This window comes from Salvia splendens, chromosome 6, assembly GCF_004379255.2.
Source record: "Salvia splendens isolate huo1 chromosome 6, SspV2, whole genome shotgun sequence".
In the NCBI taxonomy this organism is placed as follows: domain Eukaryota; kingdom Viridiplantae; phylum Streptophyta; class Magnoliopsida; order Lamiales; family Lamiaceae; genus Salvia; species Salvia splendens.
Genome location: NC_056037.1, coordinates 5,221,427 through 5,242,324, shown reverse-complemented (window position 1 = coordinate 5,242,324; position 20,898 = coordinate 5,221,427). Strand labels below are relative to the sequence as shown.

The following is a 20,898-nucleotide window of genomic DNA, read 5'->3' as shown; positions in this document are numbered from 1 at the left end:
ATTTATAAAATCATTTTTACCGCTCTATTAGGAATGGGCTCGATAATCTGGCCCAGTTATTAGACCAAATAGGCCGACAAAGCCCAACTATTATTTAAGAGATAAATAGTTGTCTTCCTCAGTCCTCTTATCCTTATTATTATTATCTCTCTCTCTTTCTCTCCGAGAATTTCACCACGTACTGCAGTGAGCTGAGCTTCTCAGCGTCTTTGTATCTATATATCCCTCGTTCTCTGATTACAGCGTCTTCTCAGCAGTTACGTGGAGCACAGGAGTCATGGAATTGTAATGTTTGGAAGTGTTAATATAATTTTATAAATGTGTGTATATGGGAAGTATGCCGTGCCTGTTGCCGCAATTCAAGTGCTCGCCTGACACTTTTGCAGTTAACTTCAAGTCCCAGAGCCATTCTTCTGCCCATTCATGTTAGTGATTCCCTCCTCTCTATGTATTGCTGTGGAATTATTGATTGTGCAGCATTACTCCGTGTGTTTGTGGGGAGAATTTGAATCTGTTCAATTGAGTTTGTAGCAGATTGTTTTAGATATCTATGGTGCAGTCTTTTGTCTTGTGTTTACAAAATTCCACTTTGAGAGTTTAGAAGAATAGGCTGTTGTTCCTACTGGAGAATCAATTTAGTAGGAGTAGTATAAGATTTCAGTTATGTTTTGCTACATTGGTGATGGACATTGTAAGTCCCTATAAAGTTTTGGATGCGGATGGGATATATTGAAAATCCAGTTCGCCTAATCGCTGCTTCTGGGAAGTTTTGTTCTATTGGATATGATAACATTTTTAAGATATTTGGCACCATCTCAAATTTGAAAAATACCTTTAGCTTTATCAACAACTTGGGTGTTGTGAATCTTATAAGAGAACATCTTATTAATTCTAAAACATATTAGGAGCTTATAAACGCTTTAAAGCAAGCTATGTCAAGGCATGTAGATAGCTAAGTAGCTGTGGTTTTTATTATATAGAAGAACACAAAAAATTGTGGAGTCATCCTAATGGTCTGGGATGTTGATGCTGTTGGTGACATCAAGCTTATATAGCTTTGGATTTATTTTGATAATGGACTTATTTGCAGTAAAGAGTAGAGAGGCCATCAATTTCCGGACACAATGTATCTTATCTGTCACGTCTGTGCCAACAGCCACAACATCATCAGTGCTTGAGCTGGAGAAGCTACAACTATCATCTTTAGAGGGTTTTCCTAATTCAGTTGCTGCTGATAGATCATGGAGAACATTGGCATCAACATCTGCAGTGCTTGAATTGGAAAAAGTAGCTTCTTTAGACACTCATCCAAATCCTTATGATGCGGAGAGACCATTGGCATATGTTGGAGCAGTTGGGCCCCCATCTGAGGTTGGACAAAAAAACATTCTACAGAATTCAGGATGTGATAATACTTGTTTCTGTTTGATGGTTACATGTACACCTTTGAAATGAGAGACTGTCTTTAGAAAATTGTCTTGGATTTGAATTGTAGGAAAAATCCAGGTTCTTTCGTTAGTTATTTAACTAGATAGCTAATAATAATTGATAACATTAATTACAATGCAGATACGTCATGGAGCGAATTTGGATGAGGCGACTATTTTCACGAAGGAAGAAACTGTCATCAGTGCTGCTGCATCTGAAGCACTTGCACTAGCTAAGGAGGCAGTCAAAGTAGCAAAAGATGCAGCCATGATGATCAACCATCGTAAATCTACCAGGTCAAGTAGCACTACCACTGGAACCTTACCTGAAGTAGATAATTTGATGTTTGAAAAGAGGCAGCTTACCTATCCTGCGAAAAAAGTTTTCACAGAGTCTAAAATTGCTGACATTGGGCTCGGGGGAAATTTTCCAGTTTCTGATCCCCTTGCAGAACCTGATGATGTGGAACCTAGTGCTGAGGAACTAGAGTTTCTCGAGTCACAACTGTCTGAGAGTATAACTGTAAGATCAAAGCGCCAGACAGAACGTAAAGCCAGGAGAAGTAGGGCAGCAGAAAAGGCAGCAGCCAACATAGTGTCTGTGAAATCTGGTTCTTCAAGCCGAAAAAAACGCTCTTCTGTACAGGAAATAGATTACAACGATCCCTTACGTTACTTAAGGGGGACAACAAGTTCTTCTAGGCTACTTACTGCTTCCGAAGAGCAGATGTTGTCAGAAGGGATCCAGGTAGCTTTAGATAAATTTGGTTTCCGATTCATTTTTTTCCCCTAATGACACATACATTTACTTTGACATTTTCTTTCCCTAATACTGCACTATGAAGTTTCACATCCATTTTTTTGTTGTTGATAAATCTTCTGTTTTGTATTTCTCTATCCTCTCTCCCTCTTAAAACCTTATTTTTCTATGAGCCTGAAATTATTTCAGGCAATAAAGTTGATGGATCTTTAGATTAATGGAAGTTTAGTCTTCATTTATCAGAAATCCCCTTTATGTTGGCATGTCCTATTTTCGTATCAATTTGACTTGGAAGTTGATGAATTATGTTTTATTCTTAGCTAATTTAACTTGCAGAAGGTTGTGTATCCAGCCACATTAATACATTTCATCACTCTAAATGAATTCTTCAACTACAAAAGATGTGAAGTACTAGTAGATTTTTCCACTCAGTCTGACGAAACATTATTAGTTATCATTGGTAATAGTTAGTGGGATCTTGGGTTATCACTAAAAGTTCTTATTCTTTCTGTTCTATGAGCCTCTTGCAATGACTAGATGACTCATGTTGCTTTTGCATTTAACGTATATCTATAATGAACGCAGGTCCTACTGAAGTTGGAAAAATTACAGGAAGAGCTTACTCAACGTTTTGGAAGCCCATCTACTTTTTCCCAATGGGCTGCAGCGGCTGGTGTTGATCATAAAACCTTGAGGAAGCAACTGGATTATGGTCGTCTATGCAAAGATAAAATGATTAAGAGCAACATACGGCTAGTTATTTCTATTGCAAAAAACTACCAGGGAGCTGGGATGAATCTTCAAGATTTGGTTCAGGTATTCATTATTTGGCGACCTCTGATTGTCAAATCTGAAGTTATAATGCAGGAATAGAAAAACACTACTATGACCTATTTGTCTCAAACCCCATCATTCACTAATTGTTGTTATTGGTATGTCCACAGGAAGGGTGTCGCGGACTCGTGAGAGGTTCAGAGAAATTTGATGCCTCAAAGGGTTTCAAGTTCTCCACCTACGCTCATTGGTGGATAAAGCAAGCAGTACGAAAATCACTTTCTGACCAGTCCAGGACAATTAGACTACCAGTAAGAATTCTGCTTCACTATAGTTTTACATGGAGGCTTATGTGATCTAAATTTGCTTGCTTTGGCTGCATGATGACAGTTTCACATGGTTGAAGCTACTTACAGAGTGAAGGAGGCAAGAAAGCAACTCTACAGCGAAAATGGTAGAGTTCCTGATGATGAAGAAGTTGCTGAAGCGACAGGGCTCTCCATGAAGCGACTTTCTGCAGTCATGCTGACCCCCAAAGCTCCAAGGTCCCTCGACCAGAAAATTGGAGTCAACCAAGACCTCAAACCTTCAGTACGTTCCAAAATCACATCTTCTGTTGACATCTCACACCGTCTAACTTTTTTTCTTGTATAGGATGTGATTTCAGACCCTGACGCAGAGACATCAGAGGAGTTGCTGATTAAGCAGGTAATGAGAGACGACTTGGCGAAGGTTCTGGACAGCCTGAATCCGAGAGAAAAGCAAGTGGTGTCGTGGAGGTTTGGGCTGGAGGATGGTAGAATGAAGACATTGCAAGAAATAGGGGAGCTTATGGGTGTGAGCAGGGAAAGGATCAGGCAGATAGAATCTAGCGCCTTTCGTAAACTGAAGAACAAGAAGAGAACGAAACACCTGCACCAGTACGTAGCGTCATAGCAACTCCCCTTCATTTCTTTGAGTTTGAGGCTTGCTTGTTGTCTGGTTCGTGTTACGGAATTTTTCTCATTTTTCATCCCCTTCTCTTTACGAGATCAGCATATATATCATGATAAGAATAGCTCTTTAATTCTTATCATGTGTGAATACCACATTTTTGTGTTACATAAATTTTGTTTTTGTTTTTGTTTTTGTTTATGAAATGGAGTACTACTTGAATACCATGAAATACCTATAAATTTTGTGTGCACGCTGATTTGGACAGAAATGAAGATTAAAGTTGGGTTACAAGAATTAGTTTTAAGATTGAGATGATTAGGTTAAAATAAATGGAGGTTGGATTTGGATTCTGTAACTAGAGAGTAGAGACACTTCTGTTTTAATGTATCCCTAATTTATAGAAGAGGAGGCGCACTTGGCAAAGCGCGAGCGCCCTTAAATGAGAGGAATTGAGATAGGTGGGCTTTAAATTGGTTTAGTTTTATTTAAGGCTAGTCCATCCTTATCATATACTCTAATTTTCTATATTGAATTAAGATTGTGAGATTGTTTTAATTAAAAGGAAGTGATTATAATTCATTATTATTATCTATTTAAAATTAAATTGTGAAATTTAATTTTATTAACCAACCACAAATTTAATTTTATTAACCAAGCATAAGGCCATCCACAACGCTGTTCCTATACCGTTCCTATCTCGTTCCTTAAACCACTATTTGAGGGCCCCACTGTACTTTTTTGCTCCATTCCTTAACTAAGGAACGGAACCTGCAACCCTCCGTTTCTTATCCGTTCCTTAACCGTTCCTTAAATTACTATTCATTCAATTTCATTTTTTATTTTTATTTCCAATCCAATTCAATTAAAACAAACACACTTCATTAAAATTAAAATAACATTACAACATAAAATATAAATACAACTTAAAATTCAAAAAAATAAAAAAAGACATAATTAAAATCCTAAAAAAAATGACATAATTTAAAATACAATTTTATAGAGACATCCTTAAATGTTTTATGTTTCACTTTCGATGTGGGACAAAATCATTCAAGGATGTCTCTATAAAAGAGAAACAACCAAGGATGATTTTATCCCACATCGAAAGTGGAACATAAAACATTCAAGGTTGTCTCTATAAAAGAGAAATAACCAAGAATGAGTTTGTCCCACATCGAAAGAGAAACATAAAACATTCAAGGATGTCTCTATAAAAGAGAAACAATCAAAAATGATTTATCCCACATCGAAAGTGGAACATAAAACATTCAAGGTTGTATCTATAAAAGAGAAACAACCAAGAATGAGTTTGTCCCACATCGAAAGTGAAACATAAAAACATTCAAGGTTGTATCTATAAAAGAGAAACCACCAAGAATGATTTTATCCCACATTGAAAGTGGAACATAAAACATTCAAGGTTGTATCTATAAAAGAGAAACAACCAAGAATGAGTGTCCCACATCATCGAAAGTGAAACATAAAACATTCAAGGATGTCTCTATAAAAGAGAAACAACCAAGAATGATTTTATCCCACATCGAAAGTGGAACATAAAACATTCAAGGTTGTATCTATAAAAGAGAAACAACCAAGAATGAGTTGTCCCACATCGAAAGTGAAACATAAAAACATTCAAGGTTGTATCTATAAAAGAGAAACAACCAAGAATGAGTTTGTCCCACATCGAAAGTGAAACATAAAACATTCAAGGATGTCTCTATAAAAGAGAAACCACCAAGAATGATTTTATCCCACATCGAAAGTGAAACATAAAACATTCAAGGATGTCTCTATAAAAGAGAAACAACCAAGAATGAGTTTGTCCCACATCGAAAGTGGAACATAAAACATTCAAGGTTGTATCTATAAAAGAGAAACAACCAAGAATGAGTTTGTCCCACATCGAAAGTGGAACATAAAACATTCAAGGTTGTCTCTATAAAAAAGAAACAACCAAGAATGGTTTCATAAATTCGCAAGTCCATCAAATATATATGGGATATTACGAATTTCTTGTATTCATTTATTTGTAAAAATTGTTTTTATAATTAAAAACAATTTTTATAAATAAAAGTATTTTTTTTTAAAATTCGATTTTTTTTTTAAAAAAAATCGAATTATTGCGTCACCGTGACGACGCCCACTCGCGGGGCAGCGAGTGGGCGTCACGCACGTCGCGGGGAGAGCCACGTCGCCGAAGCGCGTGGCGGCACAGACCGTGCCGCGTCTCGTGCCGACGGCACCCGTGACGGCATGGGCACGGAACCGTGACGAAACGTAGCGCCGCAACGCGTTCCGCTACGGTTTCGTTCCGGAGGAACGAAACGCGGAACGCCCACGGCCCGCGTTGCGGGTGCCCTAATCGACCGAGCCCATAAGAAATCATAATTGACTCGTTATTAGTGTCTCATCTATACTAATCTAAATTGCCAATGTGGTGAAAAGACATTGATACCCTTTTTGGAGGGAAAATAGAAAGTGGTAGAAAAATGTGAGAAGAAAAATACATAGAGAAATGAATTGACTGCATTTGTGCAGAGCTAAAGTGGTCTTCTCAAAAAAAGTGGTCGTCCAAAAAATTTAGCTTAGAAGAGAAGCTTTGGAGCATTATCTATAAAAAAAAATGCACCATTGCTACAAAAGCTTAAGTTGTAGAGAGGGAGATCCAACTACGAGAAACGGCTATGGTCTTTTAATGTGCACATAGGTGGAGCAGTGAGGCGAGGCAAAGGAATTGGCTCAAGGTTTTCACTCAACACTGTTTTAACTATATTTGCTTGATTCCACCAAAATTTTTTGTATTGTGAGCTCTTTGGCAAAAAATATAGTATTGTGGGAATCATGGTTTGATATACAGTATAGTTTAGGTTTGCTTGGTGCTTGGTCCGCTTCTTTCTGGCAGGGGCGGCAGCGGCGGAGGGGGCAGGGGCGGCGCACCGGGAACGGGCGGCAGGGCGAGTTGGAGACGGCTCCATGTCAGAGAGACCGTACGAATCCGTACTGAAGTCGGGGTCGTACTGCTTGTTGTCGTCGAACGACCGATATTCGCCAGGTTGTGTACCTGACCACCGTGCGCCATCTCCAAATATCGGGCTACCAGGACTTGAGTATCCACTCGAATCCATTTTATAGTGTAATTTGAGAGTTGAAAAGTGAATTGAAAAGTTACAAATGAAATCTGAGGATAGAGTATTTATATAAACAAAATTTTCGAATTTAAAAAAAAACTAAAACGCGTTGCATCGTCCGCGTCGCCCACAATAGGCGGACGATGTCCTATCGTCCGCGCTTCGTCCGCGGACTAAGCTTAGGGCGCGGACGACGCATCGTCCGTCGGGCGCGCTATCGTTCGCCCCATTGTGGATGCTCCTTATATGATTAGACGAGAAATGTTATTCTACTAACCATTTGAGCACTAAAAATAGAGAAATCGTGCTATGATTTTATCTCCATTTAATAGGTAGGGATTCGAGGGTTTGAGTCACCGAAAAGGTAAACGGGGAACCATGATTCTTTAAAAAAACAAGACCATCTTAATAAAAATAAAATAAAAGTTGGTCAAAAGCTGCAGTATTTCTATATAAGTATATTAACCAATCCAATCTCCCTCACTGCGTGTGTATGTGCTTTTTTTCCTGCAGAAAGCGAATTAACAGATCATAATTATATGGTAAAAAAATTCGTTATCCAATGATCCTTTCGATTCTCACAACAATTAATAATGTTATGCATTATTATATTTTACTAAAATAGGAGTATATTTGTCGTTGTAGGCCTGCAATATTAGATGCATGCATGTTTTTTTAATTTATTTTTGTGTTTTGTTTATGGTTTCTTGCTTTATCTCAGGCCGGCATAGAACATAGAATTCTTTCTCGGGTTTCACTCGCCATTTGAACTTCTGTTTTATTCTTTTCTTCCTAAAAAAGTGGAATAAGGAGGCAGTTTTGTTGTTTTTTGTTAGGCAGAGAAAGAAGTAATGGAGACACAAGAAGTGAGGAGGCTTCACATCGTCTACTTTCTTAGTCGAAAGGGGCGTATCGAACACCCTCATCTCATTCGAGTCCATCATCTCTCCAGAAATGGTGTTCGATTGCGAGGTTTGGTAATTTTGAGTTCACAAAGCAAGATAATATGTGTATGATATGACACTGCAATGCAGATGTGAAGAGATGGCTGTCGGTGCTGCGTGGGAACGAGATACCGGAGTCGTTTTCTTGGTCATACAAGAGGTAGGTTTCATTTTTGTACATTTTTATAAAGTTGGAAATTTGAGGTGTTTTTTTTTTTTATTGATTTTATAGTGCAGGAGATACAAAACAGGGCATGTGTGGCAGGATTTGGTAGATGATGATCTCATCACTCCAATTTCATACAATGAGTATGTGCTTCAAGGATCAGAGATTTCATCCATCAATATCAAAGGTAGATTCATTTACTTAGTGTGTGTCCAAATTGAATCTTTGGTAATCAGAATATTCATACATAGAGGAAAAAGTTGGTTAGGAAAAAAAACAAACTCACCCAACAACAGAGGCCTCAGTTGAAGTCTCATCAATACCGGCGTCTGAAATCGAAGAAGAATCGCCGTCTTTTGGCTCAGAGACATCCACAAGTACAGATGACTCGGGAAAAGTCGAGATGGAGAAAAGTTCGGACACAACCAAAGAAGAAACGCCAAGCATCAATGACAAAGTGGGGCGGCATTGGCCTTTTTACTCCACACTTTTAAGCAAGAAGAGAAGCAAGAATGCCACTATTGATGAAAAGACTGTTCCAGCTGAGGATGTTGACCTGTGCAAGGACTTGGCATCAGAGCCTCAATGCATGAAGAGCAAGAACAACACGAACAGCAAATCTAAAATGCTCAAGAACCTGATCACTTGTGGAGATATAAAGACGAATGAGTCTGCAGTTGTTCCAATGAAGAAACCAAACAAGCAGCCTTTCACGAGCATGTGTTGGAGTGATGTGGAGAATGTTCATTCCGCTGCATTGTGGAAAAGGGATAGTGGTGGCTTCGGAGGCTCACAGAGGGTGTGTAGGATTCCTGCTTCGGCTCGACAATACTTTAGTGGAAATATTTCTTGCCATTTGTCTACTGTGTTAACTTACTGAGAAAATGATGGGAAAATGATTGAATTTTTGCAGGAAGAGCCTTGATGGGATTGAGGATTTGAGGAAGAGCAAGGGTGAACCAACAGAGCTAAAGGCACCTTGTGCTCCTTATAAGCCCATGAACGGGCCGAATTGCTACTAAGTAGATATTGCTTTCTTGAGAGATTGTCCCCTCGGGCGAGCCGCCCGAATGCAGTTATGTGTTTCTTTGTTGTTGCAGACAATGTGGGAAGGTGTTCAAGCCAGAGAAGATGCATGCCCACATGAAATCTTGCAAGGAGCTGAAAGCTTTCTCCAAATGTGGCTGCTGATAATAAGGCAACTAAAGAAAGTGGGGACTCATTTTCTGGCCATTTGTTCACTCTTTACTAATTAAAGCCACATTCTATAGACAGAGAGATGTAAAGCGTTTCAGCCTTCTTTGTGAAAAGAGATGCAATTTCGATACATTTAGTTTTCACCCTCATATTATGTCAATCGTTTTACTTTGTGTGTGTGTGTGTGTGTGTGTGAGTGAGAGAGAGAGAGAGAGAGAGAGAGAGAGAGAGAGAGAGAGAGAGAGAGAGAGAGAGAGAGAGAGAGAGAGAGAGAGAGCAAATGAACAAATGAACCAGACAAAGAGTCCATATCAAGATTTCAATAGCATGGAGATTTGCAACCAAGAAAATGAGAAGGCTTAAATTGACAGATTGTGCAATAATTCCAACAACACACCTATCCCCCAAATGGCAGTGATTCAAAGATGAATATAAAAACAGAATATAATTAAGAGTAGAAATGGGGAACATCACATCAAAAAAATTATAGAACATGATACACAGAAGCATCCCCTATTCCAACTTCCAGACCTCTGGATCCTAAGAAAGGTTAGAATATAACTTGCAAGACTAGGAGCCTCTCATCTTGCATGCACCTTCCCACTTGCACCAACTTCAAATAGGTGAATTACTTGAACCTCAAATCTCTCAGGCAACAACCATGCAAGCACCCCAAACTGACGCATCATATATAGCCAGAAGATGAGTTTACAAGTATCAGAGCTACAAGAAATAGTCGGGGGTCCTCCGAGTGACATCAGGTTCTCCTCTCCTTGGAGCTGGCTCAAACTATAGAGATAAAGTTACAAGGAACATCGTCAACTAACTGTTACATGAACCGATTTGGAAACCCATTCTTGTATTTTTTTTGGCTGAAAATGAACAGCCTGCATGAGAATAGAGGAAAACCTGGATAAACGTATGCTCCCTGCAATCATCAACTTCCAAAATGGATGCCATATTTCCACAGCGATAACAATAATTTGGTGCACTAAATATAGTAACAACCTTTTGTTCCTGCAGACAAAGTAACAATGAAAATCCATTCCAACTCATGGTAATTAGAAAGAAAAAGGGTCTAATATCGCTTTGAATATTTACATGTGCCCAGTTATATCCTTCCATAACCAGTTGATGAGCTCTGGCAATTAGTTTTAAGCTGTTGCTGTGGTTGAACTGCTCTGATATGTCCTGGGGAATAAGTAGGCATAGTTGAAGAATTAATTAGTAAGTCAAGGTCCTCGTGGAAGAATAAAACCAGAACCCTTATCAGGCAGAAGAATACCTTCCCAAAAGTGTATCCAGCACCACGGGGAGATATACCCCAACCACAACGATCATCGGGATCAGACCACAAAAGATCACACATAGGACCTTCATGTGGAACTTCTTGAACACGATCAAAGTTTCTTATATTGTCAAGGGTCTCAACAGACGGGGATAAACCACCATGCAGACAAAATATTTCGGATTCAACCTACACAAAGATGACTTATCTCAGATTAATTTAATAGCAAGCACAATAAACCATACACCTAAAACAATCAAAGTCCCATATAAGAAACAGGAAACTGAACCTATAAACTATAATTGCAAGTCTGTACAATTCAGTCCTTAATAAACATTTGTGTAGGGTCAATAAGAAATAAGACTCCAAAGAAACTGTTTATACCTCTGATAGCATACATGTCAATAAGAAACTTTGAAATAACAATAATATGGAAGAGAGGATCTACGAACCAATGCGGTCAGGGGAAAATAATCAAACAGATCGGTGAATGTCTTCCAAACATTAGCATTTCCATACCTATAACAAAAGAGATAATTTAAAGGCATTTGTATTTATGTAGGATGTGAAGAACATGTGCATATCAGTAAAGCATCCTTGCCGTATCACAGGTACTCAAATACATCCTTGTGATACAATACATGGACAGAGATAACTTATAGAAAACTGGAATGCTTCTACTTGACCAATATATTATATATGTTTTTATGAATTTCTTAACTGAAGTCCTCAGCAACTACTAAGAATTCACTTGCTCCAGCATACCTTCTGTTTGCATATGCAATATTTTATATGCAGATATGATTATAGACAAGAATCTCCCAAGTAATAAAGTAACATAACAAAATTATGAAAGTCATAAATCATACCACCTAAATCTATTAAAGAATCATATTATGGTCTTTGGTAATGAAAGTTTCACTCAACAGTAACACTAAGTGAGCCTTACTATTTTAAGCCTTGCCATATGTTTCTCAAGAAAGAAAATTTAAGTTAAGATTATACATTACTGAAACAACTTGGGAATAAATGAAAAAGGGTCACAAAAGAAACTCACTTGCGCAAACATTCATCATAAAAACCATATACTTGAGTGATCTGCAAGGTGGAGAAAAAATAAATAGTAAGGCAATAGTAGATAAACATATTAGTTTTAAGGATAGCATTACTGCAAAGGGCAAGTAAATAAAACAACAATAGTTCTCCTGAATAGTTGAACAGTAAAATAAAGATTTAAAGTTCCTCAGATGAGAAAGAAGATAAAGAAATGTACAAAAGAGTCAATAAATTGGACATGCAAATCCGTGGGACCAAATAAAGAAGTCCTGATACAAACAGCTAACTATAGTAAGCAACACCCCCAGGAAACAACAAATCCTGGATCTGTAGCATTAGCTCCAACAGAGAGGTCAGGCTGTCAGCAATCTCAAAATAGTATAAGACTGGATCCAAATTTTGTTTTAACAAATGCTAGTAGTCCTAATGCCACACAGAACATCATCTTCTAATGTCATTTTTTCAGTTGCAATCACGATTTACCACGAAAAGTAATAAGGTAACTGTTAAAAGTTAGCAGCAGCACAAACAAAACTCATATAAACCGTTCAAAATCAGCTGCACAACAATCAGATAATAATATAATGTTCAAGAGATTAAAATGCACATAGCAGTGACTGAAACAAATTTTCTAGCATAAATGAGGTTGATATGTCAACTGCCAACAATATAAACAAATTTGTAAAAAAGGAAACAGGTTCCAAGTGCTGTAAATAACTAAATATATTAAAAAGGAACAGGAACGGCCACAAAATAATCGATACCTGTCTACTTTCATGATTTCCTCTGAGAATAGTGATACGTTGAGGATAGCGCACTTTCAGAGCCACTAATAGCTGCAGAAAATAAGACTCTAAGCACCTCTAAAAGATTATTTGATAAAGCATTCGAAGCTGCACCACTCAAGAGCATGAACGGTGTTATCGGAAGACACATAGAAGAGAAGGGGGGGAAGAGTGTATAATACAAGTTGAAAGACACAAATCTCCTACAAAATATCCAACACCTTCCACCTAAAATTCACAGATAATATTAAGATAAATTCCAAAATCAGAGTCATTGGGCTGTTCTTATAGTTATAATTCCCCCTTATTAATGCACATGATAAAAGCTATCAACATAATTCATCCAACATGAATAATATAAGCAATATAGATATCATTCCAAAATAGCATTCATAAGACTTGTTCTTACAGTAACAGTCTCGACCGAATAGTACCCACGATCAACATAATCTCCCATGAATAGATAATTTGTATCTGGACACTGTCCATATGAAAAAATGAAACTAATATGAGAAACTAGTCGAACATTAGCCAATACATTTTAACTGAAAGTTGAAGAAACTTAGAAGATAGCAAACTATCATGGCCAAAGCAATACCTTCCCTCCAATGCGGAATAGTTCGGCAAGATCATGAAATTGACCGTGAATATCACCACAAATTGTCACGGGGCTTTTCACTGGCTGCAGCGACAAAAAAAGCAATATAGCATCTCCAATTATTAAGTTTTCATATATATCCTCAAATTACCCAGATAAAAGGATTGAGCCACCTCACTGAAGGGCAGAGATCAAGTATCATTAACGATCCCACTTATACTAAGATATCAAAAGTAAGAATATAGTGAGACAAAATAAGAAACTGTATTTTTCCAAAGCAAAACAGTTTAGAGAGTAGGGGAACCCATAATATATCTAAAAATGTATATGTACGGTAAATGCATGTTAAATTGCTAATCAGGGCTAAACCAACTCAACAGCTAGAGAAAAAACTTTATACCTGAACATTACTCTCCTCCATCAGTATCTCCTTAGCCTTCTCACATAAGGCCCTAACCTACATTCAGCATATAACCAACACTCAAAAAAACAATATCCATTGCATCTCCAAGATAATTCGCTGAAAAAAGATTCTAAGAATAAAACAGAACATTCTACATACTTAGAGATCATACAACAGGTCAAACCATCAGCAATATTGAGAACCACGCCCCAAAAATCTAAAATTAAACTGCAAATGAGTTGACAAAGCTAGCAAGGTTGACCACTCAGAGGAATGGCCAGAAAGATCATTTACTAGATGATCATCAAATCTGAAACATCACAAGCATCTATACATTACGAAGTGGCCAACTTTTACATCGCCAAAGGAGGTGTAGTTAGTTCTTGCCTCAGCAAAAAGAGATGCCAATAGTTCAAACTGAAGGGGAGTAAAGTAACTTATCAGTTACCAACTGGAGTAGCAGTTACTATTAGTTTCTAAGTATCAGGCAAACTGATTAGATAAAAGCTTCAGTCGGATGTTCTAACTACCTCCCACTCTCTTTTCAGACCTCACTACAACTACAGAGTTTCTAGCAAGTAGCAAGGCTCCTATCTCTCTACCAGTTACAGTAAAAAGTCGCTTAATAAAAAGTTCAAAACCCCAATCTAGTCATTTCCAATAAACCCTACACTAAAGTTATCAAATTTAAGAAATATAAAGAATAAGTATCCCCATACACCTCTAAACTTGTCGAATTCACCAATCGGTACAAATCTATCAGATCCATATATTCCAGGCTTAAGCTAATCTAAACAGAAAATCAACAAGGGTATCGGAAAATAACAAATAAATGAAGAAAACCTCGGGCTCTGATAAAGGCTTGCACTGGTTGAGCTGAGCAATCTGCTCGTCCAGATTCCCATGTGTGCTCTCCGCCACCAGATCCGCGCTCATCTTGCTTCTTCCTCCTTCTAGTTTCAGATCCACCGTAATTCAGTCGCCGCAGCCTCCCCGCCACCAAAACTAGGCGCCTCGGGAAGATATGACTCCACCCTAGGGCAAAATTTAGGGAACTGAAAAAGTGATTGGAGAAAGATATACAGGATTCAGTGAATCTAGAGAGAGAAAGAAGTAGGAGAGGAGGAGCACGAGGACTCGCGAAGAGTGCGCGCGGATGAAGATGGTGGAAACCGAGGAAGGAAAATTAAACTTTAAAATGGTCGATTTACTATTTTTTTAATCCATTAATTTATGGATTTTGAATTTTTATGTTTTATTTTTTATTTTGATAAATGGCTTTATTTGGATGTTTACTTATGATTGAACTTGCTATATGTACACTTCCATATTTGAACTTTTTTTCCTCCAAAAAAAAAAGATACGTTATTCAATTTGTAAAAAGTTGACCACAAATTAGTTCAAATTAACCGCTGAAGTCTATCAAAAATACGATATTGACGCATTTTTTATTGCATACATGAACTACAATGCAGAAATAATCTCAGATTAATATCCACTCCAGATGGAAAGGGAGTGTTGAGTACAATTTAGAAATTTATATATAATCAAACGGATTTATAAGTGAATTCACTGACCCCAACATGATCCTCTTATGTAACAGAACTTATACCCAAAATAATTAACTATTACTTAGCCCGTAATAATCTTAATCGGTTTATTTATCGATTAACCAATACCTGGTTAACCATTTAAATATCCCTACGCCTCGTTTGTTTGATAGGAAAATCACGTTCTTTATAATCTTTCTTTTCCACGCCTATATCTCAAATATTCCAAAAGATATGATACGAAAAAAAAACAGGTGTCTTCCGCTTAGTCATGTATTGTAAATAATATTTTTATACATAAAAATTATATATTAAAATCAATCTAAAAATAATTATTTTTATTAATAGAAGTGATTCTTTCATGGAAAAAAAAGGCAATGGCTTATACTACAGAAGTTACCAGTTTAGTACAGTACATGTAATGATCCAGTTAGGCTATTTTGTTTACATATATTTATATTCCTATTTGAACAGATCAGAAATATGGTCCCCTAAAACTAAAAAGACTTGGATATTTCAGAAGAAAAAAATGTGGTTCAAGATACCCTAGTAAAATTTGTGATCAGAAACGCCCGTAAATGATTTCCTTTGGAATTCAAGAAGATACTTGTAGCTAACAATCCCGCCACACTAAAAATCTCACTGGCTGTGCGAATAGAAGCCAGTAGAAATAAGCATACCAAACATTATCCACCGCGTATAGCCAAATGAGTCGCTGTCAGATCAAGAACTGGCACGATCCTGACAGCCAAGACTGTGAGTGAAGAATGATATGCCTTAGGTATAAGCATCAGTTGTTCAGTGATTACAACTTTGTACATGGTAAGTCAAACTAAACATTTGGAGCTATGTTTCCTTCTGCAGCAAAATTTGTCTCCCACATGAACTAGAATTTGACATTCTAAGAGCTATTAGTTCAATTATACAACTTTGATTTCATGAAATGTAGACACACCTGTGATTTGACTTTTAAGAATGTGTACAGTGTACATCTGTGATGAGCTATTCCAGTAGAGGAGCAATTAAGGGTGTTAAGGTCGGCTCGGGAAGCTTCATGCTAAGTGTCACTAGCACACCAACCAGTGCAGATATGGCTGGAACAAGCCCAAGCCCGTATCTGGTAATAGAAAGAGAGAATACAGGATTGCAGTTCCGCACTTCATCTGGAGTCGAGCCTGCCCAACATGTAGGAACCTTAGCTCAAAGAAGCAGATGGCCTTGAATGAAATTTTATTATGACAAACGTCTTGTTTGAGTTTAAAGGATGCAACCGAAATACGCATGTAAGTAAAACTACAAATTATTAGGAGTATCACGTAAATAAATTAACTTACTTTGGTACGACTCAAGAACAGATAATGCTACTCCACATATTATTTTGTCCATAAAGCTCAATGATCCATAAACAAAGGCACATCCATTGAGATCTCGACCAACTAGGAAGCTCTGCATGCTCACCCCTGACACCTGGTCATTCCATGAAGGTCACTGCTCAGAAATGTGGAGATCAACAAACCAAAAATGCACATAAAAAGAACTGACATATTCATGGAAATATATATATATATATATATGAAGGCAACCACATCATAACTGTTTAATGATGCTGCCTCTAATTTCTACTTAGTTATCAAATGAAAACTTTCCTTACCATCATCAAGGCATTTGCCACTCCAATCACTACTGATATAAGGTACATGAAATATTTCATGCTGCTTGGCAAAAAGAGGATGCCAACACCAGAAATCATCCAAAGAAGCCCCCCAGCAGAGTACGAAACCTTCAACCGATGACTATTCCAGGCCATCTCCTATATAAAGAGCAAGCAATTGTGGAAAGATGTTAAAGTGATAAAATGAGATAGAAGTTTGTACGTAATTTGGTTTCAAGTGAACCTGTAGGATGATTGATGTGACGAAGCTGCATACATAGATGACAGCAGGCACCTACGGGCACAAATATTGTACACGATTACAACACATTAAATATATACTTGTTTTTCAAATATATGACAGATTTATGTTACAAGAAAGCACTAAAATATTGTACCAAGGCTTTGGCAGATTGGTCCATCCTCAGCTCATTGACAACATAAAAAGCAAGAAATGCCTGAGTTACAATGGAAAAAACTACTGTATTAAATAAAGATATAGGTGAATTGATTGATTCAGACTCTCTCGAATAATTGAGCAAAACAGCAAAGACAGTTGCATGCTAACCTGGGATACATTTGTGACTAGTCTTGTTAGCACATATACAAGCGCCACTTGGTGGTATAACAACTTTCGAAACCAGTATGTCCAAGAAATTCTGGCATATCCTTTTTCATGAGCTTCTCTTTTTAATCTGCACAAAGCCACAAACGGAATTCAAACATAACAAGTCTAAGCTTGAGCAAGTGTAACACACTAATTTTAGCATGATAAGCTTGAATTTTGGCATTCATTAAGAAACGCATAATGTTCAACCACTTATAAATATTTCTTATCAGAACAAAAAATATCCTTCTTCCCTATCACTTCCTCATAGATAAGTTAAAACTACATTTCTTACAATGGGATCTGAATAATGTAGTGATTCGATTCTTTCATCAAGGAGAAGAAGGATAACACACATGAACAAACAACTTGTTCACGACCAGATTCTTAGCTGACTCCTCACACACTCATAAGTTCTACTCCTACTAGTTGGTTAGACACCAATTACTCAAAGAGACCCAAGTTTCAAACTGTAAATAACTGAGAGTCAAGGCTTAAAGATTTATTCATTTAGGCCGACATTAAATCCTATTGTTGAAACTTTAAAACTACAGTGCCATGCGGAAGGTAAGCCATGATTAGGGCTGTTATATAAGTAAATCACTTATTACTGTTAGCATAAGATTTCAAAAGATTGTACCCCAGCAGTTTCTGAAGTTCACAACATGCCCTCTGAAGATCCCAATATTTGGCGTAGCATCCAATAGGATATAAGTTTACATAAGTAAAGCCCGTGAAAATCACATTTGTAGTTTTTGTTCAAAGGAAGAGGAAGTTGTCTCAATTTGTGATAGAAAAATATGGCATGAAACTTGTTGTCATTTAACAAGACCAGCAGTGCATGCTTAACATTCAAAATCAACTAGCAGATTGCAATAAATAATAGTGTTTATACATGGGACATAAGGTTGCATTGGGTACTAGAAAGGGGAAAAACAAAAACTCAAAAAATCAGGTAATGACGTAATGTAATTCGTATATCATGTCTTACATTCTTACAAACCCCACTATACATCTTACTAAATTAACAATTTGGAGCATGCTTTACTGGTCACTTATGAGCATACAAACACAAAGAATTCCAAGCAAGTAATCAGTTAATTGGATCGCACAAGAAAATACACATTAAACTAATTACTAACAAAAGGAAGCCAAACAATTTTCTCTAGGCATCATTATAAAACCAACATATATTACTTACCTTGGCTCTGCAGTTCCGAGATGAAATATACCGACAAAGCAGCAACCAATGAAGATCGATGCATAAGCTATCCAGCGGTACTGAAAACATACAAAAGATACAAAGAAATGAGAAAGCAGCCCAAGAGAAAATGACAAGTAAACAAACTATTAGTTTAAATACCTGATGCTCAACTTCAATAATGGTCCGTCTTGTGTTAAACTTGAATACCACAAAAGCAACAGCATATAGACTAAGGTTCGCAACCTTTACCAAAAGTGAAGGTAAGGAAATGCGAGAATATAAATCATGTAAAAGTTAATTCGTGCGCACACAATATACTCCCTTCATCCCATTAAGCATGACTCCCTACTTTTAAGAAATATGCCTGATTAAGGGATAAAGTGAGATGAACCCACTTATTTAGAGTGCTTTAAAGTAGGAAGGGTGCATAAAGTGAGATGGACACACCAACTAAACCCCTATTTTTCCCCATTTTGGGCTTGGGCCATTACAAATGGGACAACCATAATGGAAGCGTGCCAAGCTTAATGGGATGGTGAGAGTACTAATATAATGGATGAGAGCATAGTAGAACTAGTACCATTGTAAAGGCATTGCGGCAACTGGTCATAACTACCCGGCTTGTTGAATTCAGGGTGATGCAGTTAACCATGGACCTACAACAAGAGCAGACTTGCAGCATTATCGACTAAAAAATATAAGCAGAAGAGCCAGCAGTATAATTTGACTTGTTTGCATTAAATAATACTCCATTGGAGTACTAGTTTATTTCCTTTAACTCCCATGGGCCAAAAATCATAAATCACAAATTCACTCATACAGCATAATTCGTAATGATCCATATGAAGTACATTTCTTAATACATAAAACTAGTAAATGAAAGTGCTTGGTTTCAGCACTTAATCCTATCACAGCAACAAGAACAACAAATTATTGAGATACGATAAAAGGCTTCAATTACATGTGTGAAACTTGAGTGGCAGCCCAGCCAACATTGAAAATTGCTGCAAAGAGGCTATAACTGATGGTTTGTGTAGTAGATGAATAGGAACCTATAATTTTGCAAGGCATGCAACCACCGAAGACGGAAGAAAATGAAACAGCAACCAAAATGGATCCTGCGCCATGCCATATCTTGAAGCTCCCATACCTGTCTATCTATGAGAAACAGAAAACCAAATATCACCTTTCTACTCTCAAGTACCTAACAAATTCTCTCACACTATCATAGAGTTAAACTTCAGAACAGAAATCTGACACTTTTGTAAGCTGATCGAGAAGTATGTAATATCTTTATTACGTGGTATCAAAGCATAAAAGCATATGTTTAACTTATACAATAACTTCTATACATACCAGTTCACCTGCAAATATGGTCATGAAGCCATCAGCAATTTGACCAGAGAGCATGACCATAGCAGCATCACTAGAAGAGAAAGCCAAGGCATAAATTTCAAACATGAGAAATCACCAGAATTACTAGTAAAATGAAAACAAATCTAACTACTACTATAAAATATAGAAGTCACTGTTCCTCTTTCAAAGCCAACATGCCCTGCCTCCCCAACTCAACCAACAAGATAAGGAGAAGAAAACATTTTCTAAAATCATATGCTAAAAAATATGGTTGCTTCTACTGAGAATGTAGTGGTGCAATCTATGGATTTACTTTTGAGACCCAATGTTAATATAGTTTCAGTTTATTCATGACGTAAACATTCGTTACAGATCACAACTATACCAAACTTCAACTTTGAGAACAAACAATACATGTTGACATTATAGATGACTACTTTGTTTTATGTGCCATCACTGGAAGGGTAAAAGGAAACACGATTCTTCTAGTTTAGAAAAATAAATGAATAATATATTAAAGGAGAAGAACAGAGAGTAATAAACAATGTTCAAACCTTGGGGGAAGTCCGATATCGGTCAAAAACACTAAGAGATATGTAAACCAACATGCAGATGTTACATCATTCAACATATGTCCCACCCCATAGTAGAAGATGGACCATCTTTTGACAGGCCTGGTGCATGAATCATCATCATCATCCGTTGAGCCCCGAGTCATGCTGTTTTAGAAGTCTCAAGTTTTTCTTAGTTGGTTAGTTCCTGCAAGTTATACCCATTTAGTCATCGCAAACACAAGAAACTGTTTGATGTTGTGAAGTAATTAAATACTCGAAAGACACCATACTCTCTTAACATTGCAGATTATGTTCTTAAGTCTAGATTTCCCTTCATGATCAAAACCACTAGTGTAAAGTAGTAGAGAGCCTTATAAAAGAACAGGTTATATCCTACTGAGCATTCTGCAAAAGGTTGGGCTATGGCTCTGATTCTTCACAAATCTTTATTGTATAATGAAAAATTTATGAGTGTGTGGATGGAGTTCAATTCTTTAATCCTCTCAGAAAA

General features: G+C 37.2%; 4 protein-coding genes and 1 long non-coding RNA gene across 7 annotated transcripts; 3 read left to right on the top strand and 2 right to left on the bottom strand.

Moving 5' to 3' along the window:
• The first annotated feature begins 143 nt into the window (after positions 1-143).
• On the top strand, positions 144-4,081 carry LOC121808311 (RNA polymerase sigma factor sigB-like). Of its 2 annotated transcripts, none has more exons than XM_042208728.1 (7): positions 144-425; positions 1,157-1,371; positions 1,570-2,175; positions 2,773-3,003; positions 3,132-3,272; positions 3,352-3,552; positions 3,616-4,081. In XM_042208728.1, the coding sequence occupies exons 1-7, from the start codon at positions 329-331 to the stop codon at positions 3,895-3,897; spliced, it is 1,773 nt and encodes a 590-aa protein (XP_042064662.1). In that variant the 5' UTR covers positions 144-328; the 3' UTR covers positions 3,898-4,081. The 2 variants fall into 2 exon arrangements, with proteins under 2 accessions (XP_042064662.1, XP_042064661.1); XM_042208727.1 differs by having other exon boundaries at positions 1,091-1,371.
• A 2,439-nt stretch (positions 4,082-6,520) lies between these two features.
• On the top strand, positions 6,521-9,465 carry LOC121807278 (protein SOSEKI 1-like). Of its 2 annotated transcripts, none has more exons than XR_006051784.1 (5): positions 6,521-6,644; positions 7,865-8,000; positions 8,063-8,132; positions 8,205-8,325; positions 8,399-9,465. XR_006051784.1 is itself a non-coding variant. In XM_042207495.1 (5 exons), the coding sequence occupies exons 2-5, from the start codon at positions 8,046-8,048 to the stop codon at positions 9,061-9,063; spliced, it is 723 nt and encodes a 240-aa protein (XP_042063429.1). In that variant the 5' UTR covers positions 6,521-6,644; positions 7,865-8,045; the 3' UTR covers positions 9,064-9,465. The 2 variants fall into 2 exon arrangements, 1 of the variants encoding a protein (XP_042063429.1); XM_042207495.1 differs by having other exon boundaries at positions 7,865-8,132; positions 8,435-8,937; positions 9,052-9,465.
• Positions 9,466-9,669: 204 nt separating this feature from the next.
• Positions 9,670-14,648, bottom strand: LOC121808582 (serine/threonine-protein phosphatase PP2A-2 catalytic subunit-like). The gene is made up of 11 exons (XM_042209140.1): positions 14,309-14,648; positions 13,463-13,519; positions 13,063-13,146; positions 12,874-12,945; positions 12,444-12,515; positions 11,681-11,721; positions 11,076-11,142; positions 10,621-10,812; positions 10,437-10,526; positions 10,245-10,352; positions 9,670-10,124 (listed from the first exon to the last, which is right to left on the bottom strand). The coding sequence occupies exons 1-11, from the start codon at positions 14,399-14,401 to the stop codon at positions 10,059-10,061; spliced, it is 942 nt and encodes a 313-aa protein (XP_042065074.1). The 5' UTR covers positions 14,402-14,648; the 3' UTR covers positions 9,670-10,058.
• A 1,061-nt stretch (positions 14,649-15,709) lies between these two features.
• Positions 15,710-16,478, top strand: LOC121807019. The gene is made up of 3 exons (XR_006051735.1): positions 15,710-15,837; positions 16,001-16,298; positions 16,371-16,478. It is a non-coding gene; the product is annotated as an uncharacterized LOC121807019 (long non-coding RNA).
• On the bottom strand, positions 15,771-20,551 carry LOC121807018 (major facilitator superfamily domain-containing protein 12-like). The gene is made up of 12 exons (XM_042207203.1): positions 20,388-20,551; positions 19,834-19,903; positions 19,439-19,635; positions 19,058-19,133; positions 18,637-18,720; positions 18,475-18,554; positions 17,235-17,361; positions 17,065-17,124; positions 16,911-16,961; positions 16,667-16,825; positions 16,350-16,482; positions 15,771-16,190 (listed from the first exon to the last, which is right to left on the bottom strand). The coding sequence occupies exons 1-12, from the start codon at positions 20,549-20,551 to the stop codon at positions 16,018-16,020; spliced, it is 1,374 nt and encodes a 457-aa protein (XP_042063137.1). The 3' UTR covers positions 15,771-16,017.
• Between the last annotated feature and the right edge of the window lie 347 nt (positions 20,552-20,898).

Excerpts from the sequence above, each read along its gene's own strand:
- LOC121807018 (XM_042207203.1), bottom strand. The coding sequence starts at position 20,551 with ATGACTCGGGGCTCAACGGATGATGATGATGATTCATGCACCAGGCCT. Across the intron at positions 18,721-19,057 it reads GCCGCAATGCCTTTACAATG|GTTGCGAACCTTAGTCTATA; the intron begins GTACTAGTTCTA and ends CTTTTGGTAAAG. Across the intron at positions 16,962-17,064 it reads ACCAATCTGCCAAAGCCTTG|GTGCCTGCTGTCATCTATGT; the intron begins GTACAATATTTT and ends TTGTGCCCGTAG.
- LOC121808311 (XM_042208727.1), top strand. The coding sequence starts at position 329 with ATGGGAAGTATGCCGTGCCTGTTGCCGCAATTCAAGTGCTCGCCTGAC. Across the intron at positions 3,004-3,131 it reads ATCTTCAAGATTTGGTTCAG|GAAGGGTGTCGCGGACTCGT; the intron begins GTATTCATTATT and ends GTATGTCCACAG. Across the intron at positions 3,273-3,351 it reads CCAGGACAATTAGACTACCA|TTTCACATGGTTGAAGCTAC; the intron begins GTAAGAATTCTG and ends GCATGATGACAG.
- LOC121807278 (XM_042207495.1), top strand. The coding sequence starts at position 8,046 with ATGACACTGCAATGCAGATGTGAAGAGATGGCTGTCGGTGCTGCGTGG. Across the intron at positions 8,133-8,204 it reads TTTTCTTGGTCATACAAGAG|TGCAGGAGATACAAAACAGG; the intron begins GTAGGTTTCATT and ends TTGATTTTATAG. Across the intron at positions 8,326-8,434 it reads TTCATCCATCAATATCAAAG|AGGCCTCAGTTGAAGTCTCA; the intron begins GTAGATTCATTT and ends ACCCAACAACAG.
- LOC121808582 (XM_042209140.1), bottom strand. The coding sequence starts at position 14,401 with ATGAGCGCGGATCTGGTGGCGGAGAGCACACATGGGAATCTGGACGAG. Across the intron at positions 11,143-11,680 it reads TATGATGAATGTTTGCGCAA|GTATGGAAATGCTAATGTTT; the intron begins GTGAGTTTCTTT and ends CTTTTGTTATAG. Across the intron at positions 10,353-10,436 it reads AAGGATATAACTGGGCACAT|GAACAAAAGGTTGTTACTAT; the intron begins GTAAATATTCAA and ends CTTTGTCTGCAG.